Below are 22,098 nucleotides of genomic sequence, written 5' to 3'. Positions count from 1 at the left end.
GATCTAGGCCTTTCAGACGAGATCAGTTATCTGTGCTATGCTGGTTAATTATTACAGCTGGATATAATCCAGCAAACTTGTACACATTCAGTTAAAAGAAATGCGAATTGTGATTGTCTCACATCTGCATCCTTTTCTAGTTCTACAGTAAAGTTATATGTAATTAAAAAAAAAAATAGATGGTAATGTCCAAGCAGTATACAATAGCTGGAGCCCCTAGGGAAGGGGATAATATAGTAGTCCCAGTAAAAGTAATTGAAGGAGGCAGGAAAGGGCACTGCTGTACCTGTGAGAGAGGCGCATCCCTCTGGCCAAACAAACATCTGGGAACTGGAGACCTTGCGCTCCTGTCTGCCAGGCACATTCGCCTAGGGCAGAGCTTTGTAGAGTTTTTCAGAGCTCCCTGATGGGTGGCTGCGGTGCTTGGTGCTTTGCACTGCTAATGGGAGAGCTGGGCCCGAGTCCGGCCAGCTGGCTGCCGTTGCCTGTCGCAGAAGCTGCCCGAGGCTGTGGTCTGGGAGCGCTGAGCAGAATTGCCAGGGGGCAGGGGCATTCCTTTCGCCGAGGGCAGGGTTCCGTGACTGTGCCTCGGCTGGAGCGGTGACCTCTCTTTCTTGCTCCAATTTGACAGTCCTTTACAAGACCCCTGGCAAGTCGTGGGAGGGAGTTGCTGGAATCTATCACCAGAGGGAGCACTGGCTGAGAGACCTACTGGCATTAAAGGCTTTTCTTTACAGAGGGACAATCGTGACTTTCATAGAGAAAAAGGTAAAGAACTCGGTGCAGAGCTTCCCATCTGTGTCTCATCAGGGTGCCATCAGTAACTTTCCAATGCTTACCTCCCTTTTCCCATCCCACAGATAGGGGAACTCTACAGCAACCTCCACTGGCCAGACCCGTAACTTTATCTCCCTAGAGCTGCTTTTTCAGGCATTCAAACCGATGCCATTGCTATTGTGGTGGGAGCAGTGTTTGAGGCTGAGCTTCACCCTGGGAGCTGTCAGTGCTGTCTCCTTACCCACCAGCCCTGGCTAGCCCAAGGAGTAAAAACCTGAGCTAGGAGTTTAAGCACCACCCCCCCCCCCCCCTGAAGGACAGTGACCTTGGGGTGCCTTGTCTTTATGTATCAAGATAACTGATGAGAAGCAAGATCCAAACCAACCCAATAAAAACTGGGCCTGATTTACTAAAGGCTTTTTTTCCATTCTGTGTTTATGGGGGGAAAGCTGACTAAATCAGGCCCATCCATAACCCCCAGCAAATGAATCCTGGAAGGAAACCACTCTAATTCGTGAAGCAGAGTAGCAGCAGCATTAGATTGCTGGCAGGTTTTAGGAATCCAGATCGACCCAGAACAAACGTAGCGCCAGCAGCAGCAGCAGGCCAATTACTGTCCGGCCACCAACCTGCTTGTGCTGTCTTCTGTTAGACGCTTTCATGGCCTGCTGAAGTGGCTGAAGAACCAGAAGTAAAGCCTGAGCCACCCAAAAAGGGAAAGAAAGAGAAAGAAAAAGAAAAAGGAAAAGAGAAAGAAAAAGGAAAAGAGAAAGGAAAAGAGAAAGAGAAAACAAAAGAGAAAGAGAAAACAAAAGAGAAAGAGAAAGCAAAGACCAGGAAGGTAAGAGCACAAACTGGAACGTTAGCCAGGCCTCCTGCTTTTTCTACAAGATTTATCCTCCTGTGCCAGTGTTTCCAGTGCACTAGCAACAGTCTGCAGGGGCCCGGGGGCCAATACGTTTGTGTTGCTCCCCCCGCACCCCCGCCCCTTCCCGCCTCCACCATCCTCCCAGACATTTCATATAGCCATAAGAACATAAGAACGTGCCATACTGGGTCAGACCAAGGGTCCATCAAGCCCAGCATCCTGTTTCCAACAGTGGCCAATCCAGGCCATAAGAACCTGGCAAGTACCCAAAAGCTAAGTCTATCCCATGTTACCGTTGCTAGTAATAGCAGTGGCTATTTTCTAAGTCAACTTAATTAATAGCAGGTAATGGACTTCTCCTCCAAGAACTTATCCAATCCTTTTTTTAAACACAGCTATACTAACTGCACTAACCACATCCTCTGGCAACAAATTCCAGAATTTAATTGTGCGTTGAGTAAAAAAGAACTTTCTCCGATTAGTTTTAAATGTGCCCCATGCTAACTTCATGGGGTGCCCCCTAGTCTTTCTATTATCCGAAAGAGTAAATAACCGATTCACATCTACCCGTTCTAGACCTCTCATGATTTTAAACACCTCTATCATATCCCCCCTCAGCCGTCTCTTCTCCAAGCTGAAAAGTCCTAACCTCTTTAGTCTTTCCTCATAGGGGAGCTGTTCCATTCCCCTTATCATTTTGGTCGCCCTTCTCTGTACCTTCTCCATCGCAACTATATCTTTTTTGAGATGCGGCGACCAGAATTGTACACAGTATTCAAGGTGCGGTCTCACCATGGAGCGATACAGAGGCATTATGACATTTTCCGTCTTATTCACCATTCCCTTTCTAATAATTCCCAACATTCTGTTTGCTTTTTTTGACTGCCGCAGCACACTGAACCGATTTCAATGTGTTATCCACTATGACACCTAGATCTCTTTCTTGGGTTGGAGCACCTAATATGGAACCCAACATTGAGTAATTATAGCATGGGTTATTTTTCCCTATATGCATCACCTTGCACTTATCCACATTAAATTTCATCTGCCATTTGGATGCCCAATTTTCCAGTCTCACAAGGTCTTCCTGCAATTTATCACAATCTGCTTGTGATTTAACTACTCTGAACAATTTTGTGTCATCTGCAAATTTGATTATCTCACTCGTCGTATTTCTTTCCAGATCATTTATAAATATATTGAAAAGTAAGGGTCCCAATACAGATCCCTGAGGCACTCCACTGTCCACTCCCTTCCACTGAGAAAATTGTCCATTTAATCCTTCTCTCTGTTTTCTGTCTTTTAGCCAGTTTGCAATCCATGAAAGGATATCACCACCTATCCCATGACTTTTTACTTTTCCTAGAAGCCTCTCATGAGGAACTTTGTCAAACGCCTTCTGAAAATCCAAGTATACTACATCTACCGGTTCACCTTTATCCACATGTTTATTAACTCCTTCAAAAAAGTGAAGCAGATTTGTGAGGCAAGACTTGCCTTGGGTAAAGCCATGCTGACTTTGTTCCATTAAACCATGTCTTTCTATATGTTCTATGATTTTGATGTTTAGAACACTTTCCATTATTTTTCCTGGCACTGAAGTCAGGCTAACCGGTCTGTAGTTTCCCGGATCAACCCTGGAGCCCTTTTTAAATATTGCGGTTACATTTGCTATCCTCCAGTCTTCAGGTACAATGGATGATTTTAATGATAAGTTACAAATTTTTACTAATAGGTCTGAAATTTCATTTTTTAGTTCCTTCAGAACTCTGGGGTGTATACCATCCGGTCCGGGTGATTTACTACTCTTCAGTTTGTCAATCAGGCCTACCACATCTTCTAGGTTCACCGTGATTTGATTCAGTCCATCTGAATCTTTCACCTCCCCTTTTAACCATGCTGGTAATTGTTTTGCCTTTTTTCCACCTTTCTTAATGTGTGGAATACATCTGGACTGCACTTCTAGGATGGTATTTTTTAACAATGACCATGCCTCTTGCACAATTTTTACTTTTGTAGCTACTCCTTTCAGTTTTTTTCTAACTATTTTTCTTATTTTATCAAAGTTTCCCTTTTGAAAGTTTAGCACGAGAGCCGTGGATTTTGCTTACTATCCCCCTTCCAGTCATTAATTCAAATTTGATCATATTATGATCACTATTGCCAAGCGGCCCCACCACCGTTACCTCTCTCACCAAATCCTGTGCTCCACTGAGAATTAGATCTAAAATTGCTCCCTCTCTCGTTGGTTCCTGAACCAATTGCTCCATAAAGCTATCATTTATTCCATCCAGGAACTGTATCTCTCTAGTGTGTCCCGATGATACATTTACCCAGTGAATATTGGGGTAATTGAAGTCTCCCATTATTACCGCACTACCAGTTTGGTTAGCTTCCCTAATTTCTCTTAGCATTTCACTGTCAGTCTCACCATCTTGACCAGGTGGACGGTAGTATACTCTTATCACTATAGTCTTCCCCGACACACAAGGGATTTCTACCCATAAGGATTCAATTGTGCATTTAGTCTCATGCAGGATGTTTATCCTGTTGGACTCTATGCCATGGAAGCAGAAATACGCAATAAGCAGCCTAATGTTCAAAATTAAAATTTATTGTGTAGAATCAATTTTTGCAATAGGCCCGACTCCAGCCGAGTTTCGCCCTATTTCAATAGGGCTGCATCAGGGGCTAAAAACATACAATGATAGACATTAAATAATATAAAAATAAATTATTAAAAACTAATAAAAACATATGATAACCAGACATTCAAAATGGACATATAAAATGAACATATAAAATAAAATAGGGCGAAACTCGGCTGGAGTCGGGCCTATTGCAAAAATTGACTCTACACAATAAATTTTAATTTTGGACATTAGGCTGCTTATTGCGTATTTCTGCTTCCACGGCTTTATTAAGCAGCCTTCCTTGCTGTTTTGTCGGACTCTATGCCATCCCAGACATTAAGCGCCACACCGCCTCCCGGGTGCTCCTCTCTGTCATTGCGATATAATTTGTGTCCTGGTATAGCACTGTCCCATTGGTTGTCCTCCTTCCACCATGTCTCTGAGATGTCAATTAAGTCTATGTCATCATTCACTGCTATCAATCACACAAAAATACCCACACACACACTTGGGACTTGATTATTGAGGATAAGTATTCCTTTATCAGTCATGCGGTATTAATTGGGAAGTTCCCTATAATTTTCGTATGGATATTTTAAGAAAATTCAGAAAAAATTAAGCAAACGTTTTGCAGGATTTATTAAAAGCAATTTAGACCTCTATGGTAAACGAGAAGATATATTATATGCTTTCCTCGTGAATAGAGGGTCTTACATAAGTATTTTGGCGACAGAGTGCTGTATGTAGACAGAGACCAATACATTTATTCTTTTGCTATTGTTCATCATTCACTGCTATACATTCTAATTCTCCCATCTTACTTCTTAGACTTCTGGCATTAGCATACAAACATTTCAAAGTTTGTTTTTTGTTTGTATTTTCATTCTGCTTTTAAATTGATAGGGATAAGTTAGAATTTTTTAGCTCAGGTGAGTTTTTAGTTACAGGCACTTGGACTACTTTTCTTATTATTGGAACCTCACTGTCGGGATGCCCTAATTCTAATGCATCATTAGTATCCTTTGAAGATACCTCTCTCCGAACCATGCACTACTGAGCGACTGTCGGCTTTCCCCTTTGTTCTAGTTTAAAAGCTGCTCTATCTCCTTTTTAAAGGTTAGCGCCAGCAGTCTGGTTCCACCCTGGTTAAGGTGGAGCCCATCCCTTCGGAAGAGACTCCCCCTTCCCCAAAAGGTTCCCCAGTTCCTAACAAAACTGAATCCCTCTTCCTTGCACCATCGTCTCATCCACGCATTGAGACTCCGGAGCTCTGCCTGCCTCTGGTGACCTGCGCGTGGAACAAGGAGCATTTCAGAGAATGCTACCCTGGAGGTTCTGTATTTAAGCTTTCTACCTAAGAGCCTAAATTTGGCTTCCAGAACCTCCCTCCCACATTTTCCTATGTCGTTGTTGCCCACATGTACCACGACAGCCGGCTCCTCCCCAGCACTGTCTAAAATCCTATCTAGGTGACACGTGAGGTCCGCCACCTTCGCACCAGGTAGGCATATTACCAGGCGATCCTCACGCCCACCAGCCACCCAGCTGTCTACATTCCCAATAATCGAATCAACAACTATGACGGCCGACCTAACCCTTCCCTCCTGGGCAGTAGGCCTTCGGGAGATATCCTCTGTGCGAAAGGACAATGCATCACCTGGAGAGCAGGTCCTTGCTACAGGATCCTTTCCTGCTGCACCAGGTTGATGCTCTCCAATCATGAGACCTTCTTCCTCCAAGGCAGCACCAGGGCTGCCAGTCTGAAGTTGGGACTTGGCTACTATGTCCCTGAAGGTCTCATCTATATACCTCTCTGTCTGCCTCAGCTCCTCCAGGTCTGCCACTCTAGCCTCCAGAGATCGGACTCATTCTTTGAGAGCCAGGAGCTCTTTGCATCGCAAGCACATGTACAACTTCTCACCGGTGGGTAAAAATTCATACATGTGACACTCGATGCAAAAGACTGGGAAGCCCCCTTGCTGCTGGACTGCTGCCTTCATCTCAGTTTTGTTCAGTTCCTAGTTAGGTTGCTATGGGAGTAGGAATGTGTCTAATTAATGTCCTTTAAATGTATTAGGTGAATTCACTATATGTCTGGTAGTGACCTACAGGAGACTGATCAAGCTCTCAATAAAGTGTTTGTTGTTGTTGTTTTTTCTTTTTTTTTTTTTGTGAAAGTGGCACCTACCTATAAATTAAAGGATGAGCTAGGGGTGGGTAGGCGAGGGGTGGGAGGGTTGTGAAATACAGTCTAATTTCAGTTAGTCAGCCAGAGTGACTCACTGCTCTCTTGATTAACAAATGTTGGTACCTAATCAAACCAAATCACACTACCTCAACACCTTTCCAAGGTGAGTAACTGAGCTGAACCTTTCAACCTTTTTACTTAGGTATACACTGCTCCTAGCTTATTTCTAGCTTCTGGCTGCTTTTTTTTTTTTTTTGTAATACAAACACTCAGTTCTGCTTACTAGCTGCCTTACAGACTTTTAAAAATAAGCTTGCTAGCTGCCTTACTAACTGACTATTTAAAAATACAGTCTTTGTTTATTCACTGCCTTACTGACTATTAAAAACACAAACACACTAAATAATATTCCCAAATAGTTAACTTTGCCCCAATACTTTTAAAAAAGACAATGTCCCAAGGCAAAACTTACTGATTCCTTTCAGCCACCAGCAAGGTGATCCTCTCCTCTCAGTGCTCCCACTCTTCTCATCTTTTACCTGCATGTGGCTGAAGAGAAATAGAAAAGGAGGGGCCCGGGCGCCCCCCTCGCTTGCTACATCACTGCATGCTTCCCAGCATGCCACTCTTCTCCACCGTCACAGGCACAAAGAGCGGGCCGCCAGTGGTGCTGGAGGACTGCCCTGCCAAGGGGAGACCGCCCCGCTTCCTCAGCTGGAGTTGCTGTCGCTCCCCACACACACTCCTCCTTCTGCTTAGGCAGTCCAGCATATTTCCTGGCCTGTACACAAGAAACCATCTGAGGGTTTCAAATCCACAGCTGTGGCACCGCCGGGAGAAAGTTTTGTCTCAGCCAGGACTAAAAGCAGCAATCCGAAGACAGCAGCTCCACCAGCCCACTGCAGTTTGCTTTCCTCTGCTTAACAGCTGTTACCTCTCAGCATTAAAAGGGTTTGGGGAGGTTGGGAGAAGGAGGTAGAGCTTGTTATAAGCTAGCATTCCAACTTGATCAGGATGCATAGAAAAATGTTTTCAGTAGGCGGGCGCTGTTGCGCATTCGATGAGAGCAGACGTGTAGCTGCCGCACTCCGCTTCCCCGACAGCCCCTAACCCGCCGAAACCAGCGCAAAAAAAAAGCGATTTTTTGCCAACCTGCTTGGGGAAGTACCTTAGCCCGCAGGTATCTTCGACCCGATGGCCGCAAAAAGGAAAACCGCCAATCTGCGGCAATTTTCTTATGGCAAGCTACCGCTGGATCCGGAGCAAGATGGCGCCTCTGAAGGAGGAACAATAGCAGGAGACAGCGAGGCCGCAATGGCGCCTCATGAAATGGAACTAGTCAAGACTACAGCCTCTGAGGGCACCTCCCTGACCCGAGAAGAGGTGAGACAGTGGTTCATGGTTCTCAGGGGAGATATGAGGCAACACAAACGGGAAATCATGGACTCGGTCGCGGATTTAAAGGAGGACCTGGCAGCCTTAGGGAACCAGGTAGATGACATAGAAAACCGGGTTGATCTGCATGGCGAAGCCCTAAATACTCTGCAGTCTCAGGGACACCAACGCAGCACTGACATTTTGGCACTCCAGGAGAAAATCGAGGACCTGGAAAACAGGAATAGGAGGAATAACCTTCGCATTAGGGGGGTACCGGACACCCAGGAATTCTCTGATGCGATAGCGGTAGCACAACAAATTTGCCTTCACATACTCTCCATGGGGCCAGACGGCGCTAATGACACACAGCTCGCCAATTCGGACATTCTTTTGGACCGGGCACATCGGACGCTTGGTCAGCGCAGAGATCAGCAGCCGAGGGACCTAGTCATTTGCTTTCATAACTTTCAACTTAAGGAGAAAGTCTACGCTGCCTTTCGCCTGATGAAAGAGATCATCTGGAATAATCAACATATAACTATTTACCAAGACCTGGCCCCAGTTACCTTACAAAAGAGGTATGAGTTGCGAGAAGTGACATCTGCACTGCGGGCGAAGGAAATAAAATATAGGTGGACATTCCCTTTTGGGTTACTCTTTCAAGTCCAGGGAGTGACTTACAAAATTAAAAATCTGGCTGAAGCACTGGAGGCCTTTACTAAAGTGCAAATCCCTGCGTCATTCCAAGCCCCCAAGATGGCGGCGCCAACGGATAAGCTGGACCCTGCTCCCAGATGGCAGCGAGCTGACAAAGGAGGGAAGAGACTCCAGAGGCAGTCTGACCTGCGCCGATCACCACAGAAGGATCAAGGCTGATTTACTGTTTGGTGCATTTAATTCCTTGGTTGGCTGCATGGTAGTAGCTTTGGATGCCTCATGGAGAGTGCACGGACTTGATACTCTCTGAATATCTGGCTGGGTATAGAGGACAAACTAATGTACTCAGCGCTGGTTTCCTGTTTTTGATTCTGTTATGGATGTTACTGTTACTGCATATTATTTGGTTCACCTGTTTTCGCTCACATGATCGGTGGGGGTGGGGCTGTGTGTGTGGGGGGGGTGGCGCGTTGATGGCTGGCGACTGTTGGAAGTTGGGTGTCTATGGCTCCTCACATTAGTGTATCCCACGGATGGTTAGAGGGATATTGTAGGACTATTGGGGAACACACTGGGCACATATTTTCTTAATTCCACATGGGGAACAGAGGGGACGATTAGGGGAAATTCTTTTTCAGGTATGGTTTGTATCGAGGGTGGGGGAAATTCCTTTTCCCCTCATAGGATGGGTTATTTCATCTACATGAGAGATGGCTACTAAGATCCTATCACTTAATGTGAAGGGGCTGAATACCCCGAGGAAAAGACTGCTGCTTAATAGGGAGCTGCAGTGTCAAAAGGCGGGAATAGCATTTATTCAAGAGACGCATGTGAGGGCACACCATGAACTCACATTAGTGTATCCCACGGATGGTTAGAGGGATATTGTAGGACTATTGGGGAACACAATGGGCACATATTTTCTTAATTCCACATGGGGAACAGAGGGGACGATTAGGGGTCTTTCCTCATTTTCCCACCAGTTACTGGGCAGCTAGCACTAAAGCTCATAAATATGCTGGAGTGGGAATATTATTTTCGCCTGCCTGTATCTATGAGGAATTATTCAAAGTGCTGGACCCTCAGGGCAGATATATTTTCTTGAAAATAAGGGTGGGCAAACGTATTATCTCCCTTCTGAATGTCTACTTTCCCAATACAGACCAGGCGGCTTTTTTGGCCCAAATTGACAACCTACTACTCCAGCATTTAGAAGGGGACTTAGTGTTAGGGGGCGATTTTAACGCTACTTTCCACCCCTCATTGGATAACAGTACGGGCGTGAGCACAGCTCTTAGCTTTAGGACTAAGTGGCGCAGTTTCCTGGACAAATGGTGCATTATAGATATATGGAGGCAGAGACCCGCATTCTAGGTCCTACACCTTTTATTCTCATCCTCACGGCACCTACTCCAGGATTGATTATTTATTTGTTTCAAGCCAAATTCAAACCAGGGTCCAGAAGGCCGAGATCGACCACATTACATGGTCTGATCATGCTCCCATTTGGATAGAGGTTGTACTTCAGAACACAGACTCTGGGTACCGGCCATGGAGGCTTAATGACAGCCTACTTAAGGACCAAGATTTTGTTGATAAATTAGGGTCACATATGAAACACTTCTTTCAGGAAAACCAGACAGAGGGTATGGACCCCTTAACGGTTTGGGAATGTTCCAAATCTGTTATGCGGGGGCTATGCCTCTCTCAAGCAGCATATTGCAATAAGGCTAGGGAACATACTAGGCTCACTCTGTTAGCCAAACTGGGGGCCCTGACCAAGCAGCACAGTGCTACCTCATCTCAATCTGTTTATCATCAAATACTACAGATTAAGAGCCAACTTCGGTCCCTAGATGATGAGGTTATCAGTCATCATTTGCTTTTGTTAAAACAAAAATTCTTTGAGGGGGGAAACAAAGCAGGGCGTTATATAGCTCATAAACTGCGGGCTGCTAGGGCGCAGACGATTATTGCTAAGATAGATTCCATGGCGGGCTCAGTCACTACGACCTCGGAGGGTATAAGGAGTTCTTTTACTAACTTTTATTCCCAACTATATGCCTCTGATAGCACAGTGACTGATGCCGCTATTGACGACTACTTGAGCTCGGTGTTGCAGTCCGGGAAGCTGCAGACCAGGAGTGAACCCTTGGGCCGAACTACCCCAAGATAGGGCAGGTCGGGAGGCGGAGCCACAGGCAGAGGTCTTCACCCGGGAACCAGGAACCCCCCCAGGAGGAGCCCGTAGGGTCCTAGATCCTTGGGACTTAGGAGGACAGTGTAAGTCTCTATAGTAGCAGACGGCCTGGGCAGAAAGTAAGGTACGGTAGTCTAGTAGACTGGAGCTAGTGGAGTCCAGCGGTGCTGGAGCAGAAGGGGCAGATACAGAGTCTTAGTATGCAGAGCACTGAAGCAAGCTGTGAGCAGGAACGGAGTCTGTAGCGTGCTGAGAACTGGAACAGACAGTGAGCAGGAACGAAGTCTGTAGCGTGCTGTGAGCTGGAACGGTGTCTGTAGCGTGCTGTGAGCTGGAGCAAGCTGTGAGCTGGAACGGAGTCTGTAGCATGCTGTGAGCTGGAGCAAGCTGTGAGCTGGAACGGAGTCTGTAGCGTGCTGTGAGCTGGAGCAAGCTGTGAGCTGGAACGGAGTCTGTAGCGTGCCGTGAGCTGGAGCAAGCTGTGAGCTGGAACAGAGACGAACCCAAGTCAGGCTGGCAACCGGGTGGAGCGGAACCAGGCACGAGCAAGGTCTGTGGCCAGCGGCGAGCAGAAGCGGAGTCAGGAACAGGCTGAGGTCGATGGCAGGCGGCAGACAGAAGCGAAGTCAGGAACAGGCTGAGGTCGATGGCAGGCGGCAGACAGAAGCGAAGTCAGGAACAGGCTGAGGTCGATGGCAGGCGGCAGACAGAAGCGAAGTCAGGAACAAGCTGAAGTCAAGTCAGGAACGTGGAACAAGTGAAGTGCAACTTAGAACTACTATCCAGTAGCGACCCTCGTTGCAAGGCAATGAGATGGGGAGCGAACGCCGGTTAAATCGAGCTTGGGGCGTGGCGTCGTTAACCCGGGCGGGGCCCGGCTTCCGGTGGCTGTGCGTCCATAGTGCGCGTTGCGGCAGGGAGGTGAGCCGGCAATGGCGGACGTCCTGAAGGATCAACAGAGCCACGAGAACGGCCTTTCCACCACTGTAGGTAAGCGCAGTGCAGAGCGGGCAGAGGGGAAGTGGTGGAGACCGCAACACTCGGTGGCTTTGCCTTCTCTTACTGATTCGCAGAGGGCGTTTTTAGACAAGCCTATTGAGTCTAGTGAGGTTCTCACAGCCATTAAACATTTAAAGCCAGGGAAGGCTCCAGGCCTCGATGGCTTCACAGGTATATACTATTGTAAATTTGCACATCTCTTGGTGAGTCCCTTGACGGACTCATTCAACTCCTTATTGCAGGGGTCGACTTTTGGGAGAGACACTAACACAGCAGGCATCACAGTACTGCCTAAGCTGGGTCGGGACCCTACAAAATGTAGCTCATATAGGCCTATATCATTAATTAATATAGACCTCAAAATACTAGCTAAGGTCTTGGCCGCCCGGCTCAATGGTGTATTGCTAGGTCTAGTACATAATGACCAGGTGGGATTTGTACCTGGACGTTTAGCGGCGGACAACGTTAGGAAGATAGTTGACATTATAGATCTGGTACACGCTGAGGGGGTCCCGGCTGTTCTCCTTTCCTTAGATGCTGAAAAAGCTTTTGATTTAGTTCATTGGCTCTTCTTATTTAAGACCCTGAGGACCATGTCATTTGGCCCTTCTTTTGTAACTTGGTTGGAGAAGTTGTATGACCAACCTCTCGCACGAGTCAAAGCTAATGGGAGTTATGGTGCCCCTTTTGAGATACAGAGGGGAACCAGACAGGGGTGTCCCTTATCCCCCTTATTATTTGCTTTATTTCTTGAACCCTTTACCACGACTATTAGGAAATCTCAGGGTATTGTGGGAGTAAGCATTGTGGGAGTAAGCACCATTTTAAGATATCACTCTTCGCTGATGATGTGATGTTAACCCTTACTGAACCGGAGACATCGCTCCGGGGGGTTATGTCAGAATTGACAAGGTTTACTTCCGTTTCAGGTATGAAGGTCAACTATGACAAATCAGAAATTCTTAATCTTACCTTGTCGCCATCTGGGGTACAGTCGCTGGGGGAGTTTGGTTAGGATCAACAGTTAGCCAATTATATACGTTAAATTATGAACCTCTTGTAAAAGCCATAAGTAAAGATTTAAACAACTGGCAGCACCAGATGCATTCGTGGTTGGGGTGACTCGCAATAATTAAGATGAATATTCTTCCCCGGTTTTTATACTTTTTCACCATGATCCCCATTTATTTGTCTACTTCAATACTTAAGAAATGGCAACAAATTTTATGCAGCTATATATGGCATAAATGCCCTCCCAGGGTGGCCAAGACGACGTTGTATAGGACAAAGCCTCAGGGGGGCATCCAGTTACCTAATTTGCTGTGGTATTATTCAGCGGCGCAGATTCAGACTCTAGTAGCTCTCCACCGTACGAATGATGTTCCGCAGTGGGTGCAATTGGAGCAGGCACTTGTAGGGACTGTTCCCATATCGGCCCTTCCATGGCAACCACGTGCGACTTGGGGACATCTTACACATACTCCATTTGCGCTTCGCACTACACTCAAGATATGGCGCCAGTGGAAGGCTAAGTTGGTGGGACCTGAACTGTACTCTACTATGACTCATCTTTGTACAAACACTGTATATCCCATTCTTGATAATTCTGCGACTGGGAAATTGTGGGCAGCTGTGGGTATTACCAGATTGGTACACGTACAAACACAGGGATCCCTGATGACTCTCGATCAGCTCTGTCACAACTACTCAATGAGTGGGGGGACTTTTTACACTACGCCAAATTGTATCATTTTGTTAAAAGAGGGATACGCGGGGGGCACTTTGAAGCTGACAGGGACACTGTTCGAGACATATTGTAAAAATGCCTCTACAGTGCGAGGTGTCATTTCTAAGATTTATGGCATTTTTAATGGTCTCCTGAAGGAGTCTCCTCGCCATCGTGAGCTATAGGAAACTGACTTTCAATGCCAATTAGATGACCAAGACTGGGATGCCATCTATTCCTTAGCTCATAAATGCTCTGTCTCGGTAGGCCTACAAGAAAATTGTTATAAACTAATCTACCGGTGGCATTATACACCAGAGCGGCTCCATACGTACCAGCCAACGTTATCTAACTTGTGCTGGCATGGATGTGGCCACGTTGGTACATATTACCATATTTGGTGGGTCTGCCCCAAGGTGGCAGAAGTCCGGCAGGAGGTGCTGGGATGGCTTTCTACGGTAGTTTTGACTCCGGTGAGAGCCGCACCATGGCATGTGCTTTTAGGTCTTCCCATAAGTGGGCATAATAAAGATACACAGAGGTTTTTGTTGCAAGTTTTTATTGCAGCACGTTCTGAAATAGCCTTACATTGGAAAGGCGTTAGCATGCCAAACCTAGCCAAGATTCAATACAGACCGCATACTTATTATCAACTTAGTAGACTCACTGCGGTACTCAGAGATAAACTGGGAGCGTTCGAGAGAATGTGGGGTTATTATACTACGTGGCTTGGCCTTCAAGCTTCTCCTCCCTAATTGATTAATGCTGTTGTATAATCTTCCGTACAATTAGGTCCAGCTTGAACGTCTGTTTCAGCTCTCTCGGTCGTTTATGTACCACCACCCGTTTCTTTTTGCCTGAGTTTCCTATTTCTTTTCTTCTTATTTCTTTCACTATTACCTTCTCTCAGTTCTTCTTCTTTACATATATCCCCATATGGCCATATGGTCCCAGATGTGTGTGGGGGGGGGGGGGTGGAGGGTGGGAAGATTGGGTTGGGGTCTGTTTATAAAAGATAAAACTGGTCAATCGTGGTTATGTCATGTTACACTTTGATATGTACAGTTAATATCAAGGCACATATATTGTTACGGTTTGTGTTATACGTTTCATATCGCTCTATGTTTTACTTTTTCTGATTCGATTGACAATAAAATTCTTTAAATAAAAAAAAAAAAATGTTTTCAGTAAAGCAAAACTGTAAGTGAGTTCCTATGGCATGAAAGAAGAGTTATATGGGAGCACCAGAACCCTACAAGGAACCACTGTGTTATAAATTAACTATTTAGTGGCACTTGGCTGCTTTATAGAGTAACTAAGGGATGTCCACTTAACTTTCTTATAGCTAAATGTGGAAGTAATCAGCTTATATTTTCACAATCTAAATAACATGCTTTTTGGGAAAAAAAAAACCCCATCAGATTCTGTAGTGGTGAAAAGCTGTTGGATGTGACACTGATATATTTACATGTCAGGAGCAGCGATATGAAAGGTATGTTTGTGTCTTAGGACAGTACTAGTAAGCAGAAAAAGAAAAGGTCACAGCTTGATCTTCGGCATGACCCACCGATCATAAGGACCCTGGGCTCCGTCCACGTGCCACTGGAGTCGCTGCTGCTGGAGCCACAGCTGGAGACGGTGTGTGACTTCGGGGTTTTGTTTCCGGCAGAGTCGGAGAGGCCAGTCACCCCAAAGGGAAAGGTGAGATGCTGTCACATTTCCTGTCTCGGGCCACTCCAGCCCTCGAGTGCCACAGGCCAGTCAGGTTTTTAGGAGATCCGCAATGAATATGCATGAGATACAAATTATATGCAGTGGTGGCAGTTCGTGTAAATACATCTCATGAGTATTCAGTGTGGATGTCTTGACAACTCAACCAGCTGTGGCACTGGAGAACTGGAGATGCCTACCCCTGCTCTATCTAAAAACTGGCAAGGCCCAGAGGACTTTGATTTGAGATATGGAGCTTCAATTTTTATTTCGAGAATGGTTTTTAACATTTCCAGTTTTAAATACAGAGAACAGTGATGGGGAAATACAGAAACACAAAATATGATTGCAGATAATGGCTGTCAGGTCCATCCAGTCTAATTTTGACTCCTGCCATAAGGCTGCAGTCCCCTCCCCCGTAAATCCTTTCTATCCCAGACCATCTTGAAGGCCGCTAATCTGTGTCCCATCATCTCCATTGGGAGACTGTTACTTTGTGTAAAGAAATATTTCTTTGTTACTTCTGAGTTTATCACCTTTCAGTGTCATGTCATATGACTCCTTGCTCTGCAGTTTGCTTTCCACTGCAAGCTTTGTCTCGCTTGTGCAGTTTGAAGTTTCTGAGAATAAGCAGTTCATAGTTGGTGATGGGCAGAAGAAGCGGGAGGTTGGAGCGTTGGGCCCTGGGCAGGTGTAGGCTTTCGATCACTTATTCTGGCGTGATTGCCCTTCTTATCGCCCAGCTCCTCTTCCCCCCCTGCCCTCGGGACGTGATACAGAGTCTGGGGCAATGAAACGGGCATCCTGCGAGTGAGTCGCTGCCTAACTTTACTGCCTCACCCCTCCATTGCCGATGGATCCCTGGCCAGGAAATCCCCACCATCAATAAGGAGGGGCTGCTAAGCAGGAAAACGTCTCGTCCCATAAGGAAGCTCTCCAGGTGGAGCCTGGTTTCTGAGACATGCATGCAGATATAAAAACATATACCAGTCAGGATCCTCTTCAATCCCCCTGACATATCCTGACAAATTTGGTGCAAACATAAGTTATTGGGCAAGAAGGACAGATGCACGCACATGCACGGGTGTCTTACTGCAGAGAGGGGCCTCCTCTGCACAATTTATTCAAAACCCTGTGGCTTTTTTTTTTCCTTCAGGACAGTAAGGTGAAAGGCAAAAAATCAAAAAGCGACAGAGGGAGCCCGAAAAGTGTTAAATCTCTAACTGGAAAAGGTAATGCTTGTTTTATTGTTTTTATTGTGTGTGTGTGTGTGTGTGGGGGGGGTTATTATATTTATGGGATTGGATGACATATTAAGTGGTTCTCACAGCTCTGGCAGTTTGTCCAGGTATCTAGACTTTTACATCATCTTTTGTTCTTGTGCTAATGATCCTGTAAAGAGCCAAAAGGGATTGCTGGGGAAGCCGATAATGCACAATCCTTTAATGGAGCAGAGAGGGATCACCCCCTCCCAAAAAAAAAAACCCAAAAAACGTTTTGGTAAAAGAAAACCAACAACAGTTGGGTAGATGTGATAGCATGTTTATTAGGTTAAAAATGGTAAAATGTCAACTTTCAGGATTATTAAGGTCAGATGAGCAGGGGTTATCTGCATCCGAATGCTTGGTTGGCTTTCTCATCACAAAGAATGACCTAAATGCTGTACATAGTTGAGCCACAAAGAGGCCATGAGATTAAAGACTAAAAAGTGTCCATTCAAGACATATACACATTGCTTATTTGGCAGAATATTAGCAGCCATCTCTGCTTGTTAGCATTTTGACTCAGCTACATATCTACTTTTGCTGTGTAGTTTTTACATTTGCTGTTTTGTTGGTTGGGTAGTACTCTATTAAAAATCCAAAGGAAAGGTTTATCCCTTGGTCCATTTATTTCTTTGTTGGAGACAGAGGTTGATATACTAAAGTACACCGAATATTGCAAAGTCTGCTTGGCATATAAAAATGGCAACTTGTGTAGGGATGTTGAGCATGTAAAGTGCACAAGTTCCCCATTTTATGCATGAAGCAGGCTTGGCAAATATTTTGTCTTCGCATGTAGCAAACGTCCACACACAACTTCACTCTTGTGAAATGTTCTGCATAATCAAAGTTAATGAGCTACTGCAATGAAAATTCATGCAAAGCAGCTCCTTAATTATGTCCATAGTGCTAAAATACTTGTGAAAAAATCCTTCATGGGACGATATTTGCAAAAAAGATAATGACATTTCAATAAAGTGTTAAGTTTTTTTCTACCGAGACTTGTACGCATATAAATGTAGTTTAGTTTTGGAAAGTTGTCCATAGTAAACTTCTGAGTATAAGTGTTCTACTGGGCTTATTTGCACGCAAGCCTCAGAGGAAAACTTACATGGCTGGAGGATGAAAATGAAGAGAAGGAGTAATCTTTGGCTAACTGTAGACGTAACATTTCAGCTGCATGGAGGGGCAGTTACTACCCAAGCAACTTGCTGGGCAGACTAAATGGAGCATTTGGGTCTTTATCTGCTGTCATTTACAATGTTACAGGGTGGAAAATCACATCATCTGTGCAAAATTCAGCACAATGGCAGATGACGTTTAACGTGTACAAGTGCAAAGGGATGTATGTCGGGAAGAGCAACCCAGATTACAGCTACACATTGTAGTTTCACATAGGAAAATGTAATATGAAATCCTCTGCTCAGTGTGCGGCAGCAGCCAAGAAAGCAAATAGAATGCCAGGGATTATTAGGATAGGAGTTGGAGAATAAAACTGAGAATGTCGTAATTAATGCCTCTCTGTTGCTCTGTGACGCGATCAAACCTTGAGTAACATCTTCAACACTACCCTACAAGGAGGACATTTAGCGCAACACAGAGAACCACGTTTTTTATGTTTCTCATGAGCCCTTGACTGCGAGTAAACTTTTACTCTACCTCCAGAGCTGGAGCTAATTTTCCTGTGTAGAGAAAAAGTGTGTTGGGTGCTTTCGAGCAGTAATAGCTATTAATGTCTTTGTTTCTATGGAATTTAAATGTATCGGGCAGCATCCGGTACATGTTTCTTAGGACGTGCGTTGTAGACGCACTAGTTTTCTTGGTGCATCAGGGGCATGAAATGCACGCTCAACCACAAGTTAACCCGAGCGCTAGGCTGGACGCATCTTAGAGCATCAGCCTGAAAGAGTTAGGAAGTCTGTGAGAAAATTGGGGGATTCCCTCAACACTGGATACAGCTAAGGCGCTCCAGAAGATGTTTGATTCCTTTTCAGAGAAACTGATCTCCAACATTACAGCAAAGCTGGGTGGAGGTATTGAAGAAGCTGCTCGATTAGTGTCTTCCGGACAGGAAATCTTGGCATGTATTGAGAAGATGGCTGGCCACACGGCGGACTTGGAATTTATCCTTAACAGAATCATGCTGGACCACTGACTCTGTGGAAAGGAAGCTTGCAGCAGCAAATGCTAAAATAGATGAGATGGAGAATCGTGATCACTGCAAGAATATCAGAATTGTGAGTTTTCCGGAGCAAGAAGAGGACATCAATGCAGTGGTATTTTTTTTTTTTTTTTGGAGAATGGCTGCCTGAGGTGCTCAGCCTGGAAATCAAATGAGAGGACACACTGGGCCTTGGCACCCCCCCCCCCCCTCCCACCTGCTGTGGGTGCCGACCACAGACAGCCTCAGATTTAATAATTTTGCTGATAAGGTCTGGACAAGGCTGGGCTAGCCCATGAAATCTTTTATAAGCAAGACTGGGTTTTTCTCTTTGAAGACTTTTCACAAGCTCTACAAAACGAGCCCCCCAGTTTCACAATGTTAAGAAAGCTTTGTGGCAATGTGGTCTCCTCTATGCCGTGCTTTAACGTATCACAGGCAATAGAAATCCCTTTTGTTTTGACTCTGCAGAGGAGGTGCAGCGCTTTCTATAGCAAATCAGGGTAGCGTCGCCCGTGCGCCCGAAGAGGGCAATCGTGTGCAGGCCTGTGATTCGTAAATACTTTTTCCTGGGAATGTATCAGGAGAGAAGTTTGACTTTTTTTTTAAATTGTGGGGGGTTTTTTTATTCTGGCTGTTTGGGCGGAAAAGATCCTGGAACTTTGCAGATGTGAAATGCCCTTTGTAACTGTACTGCACGGTCCCAGATTACTTCCTTGTATTTTTTACATTATTTTCATTCATTTTGGATTCTGTTTGGGCATTTGTGGCGCTAGGGACAGGTTCCTGCTCCATGCCATTACAGTGGTGATATTGTTTGAACCCAGTCGTGCTGGGATCTGCACTTAGAGATGGGGCGGTTTGGGTGTGTACAGGGTGGATCAGAGTTCCTGCTTAGATCGGGTAAGGGTTATAGTGGATTTGCATGTTATTTGACTCTTGCAGCAGGTATTGTCTTTATCAGGGCTGATGTTTTTTTGTCTGATGGATTACTTTTTTTCCTTTTTTTAGTTTATTTCAGATGGATCTCTCACTGCTTCTCTGCAGAGTTGAAAGTGTTTTTGATTATTTTTGTGGGTGGGTGACTGGAGAGAGCATGTGGGATATTGTTTCCAATTTGCTGGATGTTTACACAAACCGTTACATATGTTATTTGTCACAGGTTGCTCTCTTTGGTTGTTTGGGGGCTGGGTTGTAGGTGGGTTTTTGGCACCCGCAGGGATTATGTGTGTGTGTGTATGTGGGGCGCTTTCTGAGGGTGAAGGGGCATATTTCATTCCCTCTGCTTTCTGAATTAGTAAATCTGAAATACCTGATAGTGCTAAACAAGAGAGGATCAAAAAGGGAACAGTCCCTAGATTGATTACAGTTCTTCATATTTAAATAAAGTGGTTGGAATTTTAAGCCTGGTACTTGACCACTGGGGTCGAAAAACTATTTAATGTTTTTTTTTTTGTGTGTGTGTGTTTTGTTTTTCAGGAAAGAGGAAAAGCAAAGAAAGTATTGACTATAAAGGCACAGACGATCTAGAGCTCGCCGATCCTGATCCGCTAACTGCTGAATTCCAGGTGCAACTACTCCAGTGGATGACAGTATCAGATGCAATAAATTCATAATGAAATAATCCCGCAAAATAGACAACAAAAGAATCATTTACGTAAACAGTTCATCTGGAAATCTACTAAAACATTTTGCGTCAGGTGTCTGAATGTTTGTGTCTCGGTGTGCTGTATAATGGGCAGCTCTGCATGCCCAAGCACATTGACTGAGCTCTGCAGTGCCCAGAGTGCAGGCACCTAACCTTGGAGTGCCACCGGCATCACTGGACTTTGCCAATTGGCTCTGGTGTCAGGGGAACTCTCTGGAAGAGTATGCAGGAGCACTCGTACATATGACGCTGGCTGGTGTCAGGATAGATACGCTTGACACCTATGCAAAGGCTTCTGGTTGTCCCCTCCAGACATTTTGTCATGATCAGGAATGGCTTTGCTTAACTCGAGATTGTGGTCTTTATCTACATCAGCTGACCTACTTGGAGGCTCCAGTCAGACAGCACCTGAAAGCTCTGCGGCACTAGACAAGCATCTGCATCTTCTGAGCTCTCTGGGAGGTTCTTCCTCCTAATGCTTGGACCAGTGCTGCGCAGCCCGGGACACCAAGGAATGCAGACTGAGAGAAGTTATCCTAAAACCCTCTTTGAAGCCACCTAGCTGAGACCTGAACAGATTATCCTGGCTCTACCTCAACCACCTCCGTACAGGCCATGGACGCTTTTGAGTAAATATACTCTGGATGGGCTTGGCTGTCACACCTGACTGTGCAGACCTAACTCCAGACCATGTGACAACAGATTGCCCCTCTTTATGTTTTCATCCTCCTGGTGATTTCCATGTACTTGATGATAAAACCAGAGCTGGACTTCAGTCTGTCACCTGTGAAATAGGAGGACGGCATCCTAGTCTCATGACATGAACAAACCCACACACGATCCTTAGGCTCATGAAGCTTCAGCTATTGTGAACGGCTATTTTGTATGTGAGACGGGGAGGCAATGTATCCGTGATCTGTTGCAATAACCTGTTATGTTGTACACACAGTGAGTGCATTTTTACACAGGGAAAGATCTTGAAAAGTCAATTTCACAGGCAAAAAAGTTTGTGAAATTTCAAGTTGCTGAGTTCATTTCTGTCTCTTAAGGGCATGAGAAGTTCCAGACAGATCACAAGACCATTTATCCATAGCTTATCCTAGCAAACTAAGACCCAGGTTTTGCATATTTTACTGTCAATTATTATCAGCCTGTCTTATGCTGTTTGAAGATTCGGCTCACAGTGTACTGTTATTTTCTCTTACCATCCTCTCCTGGTTTGGTCTGGTAGACCCCCATGTGCATGAGAGAGTAAAACACAGGCACGGGACAATGATATGCTTATAACACAGTTTCCCAACCTTTTCTAACCTAGATTGATGAGTTTTGTGTGGCACACTCCCTCCTATCATTAATTAAAATCATTTCAGCTCCTTTTAATGAAAGACTGAGTTTGTATTGATGCAGTCATCTAAGATGTTTGCAAAACTATCTGTGTGCAAAAAACCACATAAGTCTGCTTTAAAAATTTGACCCAAAGTCTGTGGGTATTTTCTACAGTGACCCAATGCAGGCCTCTGAAAATTACCTTCCCTATGTGGTCTGGAAAGGTTGAGCCCTCCCACCCCCACCCCAGGTGAGTATGTAGTTCTCGCGCTTTACATATGTTGGCCAAAATGGAAACAACATGTTGTGAAATTGGTTGGTACTGACATAATCAGCAAACTGAATGTGTCTCGTGGCAGTTCCTGCAAGCATGGGCCATCCCTAGTGCGGTGGATTGCTTCCGAGTTCAAATGGAAAGTCTCTTCACTCTTTGCCTTGCAGAGGAGATGAAAGAATTCCAGACCATTTTTGACTTTCTTCCTCTCAGATCCAGTTGATACTTTATCACTACAAACAGAAGTAGAGGCAACAAAATGCCTTTTTTTAATCATAGTTGTCTCGTAAGG

At 45.2% G+C, this 22,098-nt stretch overlaps 1 protein-coding gene across 4 annotated transcripts in view; it reads left to right on the top strand.

Moving 5' to 3' along the window:
- Positions 1 to 21,581, top strand: part of LRRC43 (leucine rich repeat containing 43) — a 46,963-nt gene extending 25,382 nt beyond the window's left edge. For all 4 annotated transcript variants that reach the window (XM_029571651.1, XM_029571649.1, XM_029571650.1 and 1 more), the window contains 5 exons: positions 632 to 768; positions 1,430 to 1,618; positions 14,935 to 15,126; positions 16,292 to 16,367; positions 20,038 to 21,581. In XM_029571651.1, the coding sequence (XP_029427511.1) occupies positions 632 to 768; positions 1,430 to 1,618; positions 14,935 to 15,126; positions 16,292 to 16,367; positions 20,038 to 20,174 (731 nt within the window). In that variant the 3' untranslated portion in view covers positions 20,175 to 21,581. The remainder of the gene's footprint in view (positions 1 to 631; positions 769 to 1,429; positions 1,619 to 14,934; positions 15,127 to 16,291; positions 16,368 to 20,037) is intronic.
- Positions 21,582 to 22,098: the final 517 nt, after the last annotated feature.

The sequence above is a fragment of the Rhinatrema bivittatum genome, chromosome 11 (assembly GCF_901001135.1).
Source record: "Rhinatrema bivittatum chromosome 11, aRhiBiv1.1, whole genome shotgun sequence".
NCBI lineage: Eukaryota > Metazoa > Chordata > Amphibia > Gymnophiona > Rhinatrematidae > Rhinatrema > Rhinatrema bivittatum.
The sequence above is the reverse complement of the archived record's forward strand: the minus strand, read 5'-3'. Positions and strand labels throughout refer to the sequence as shown.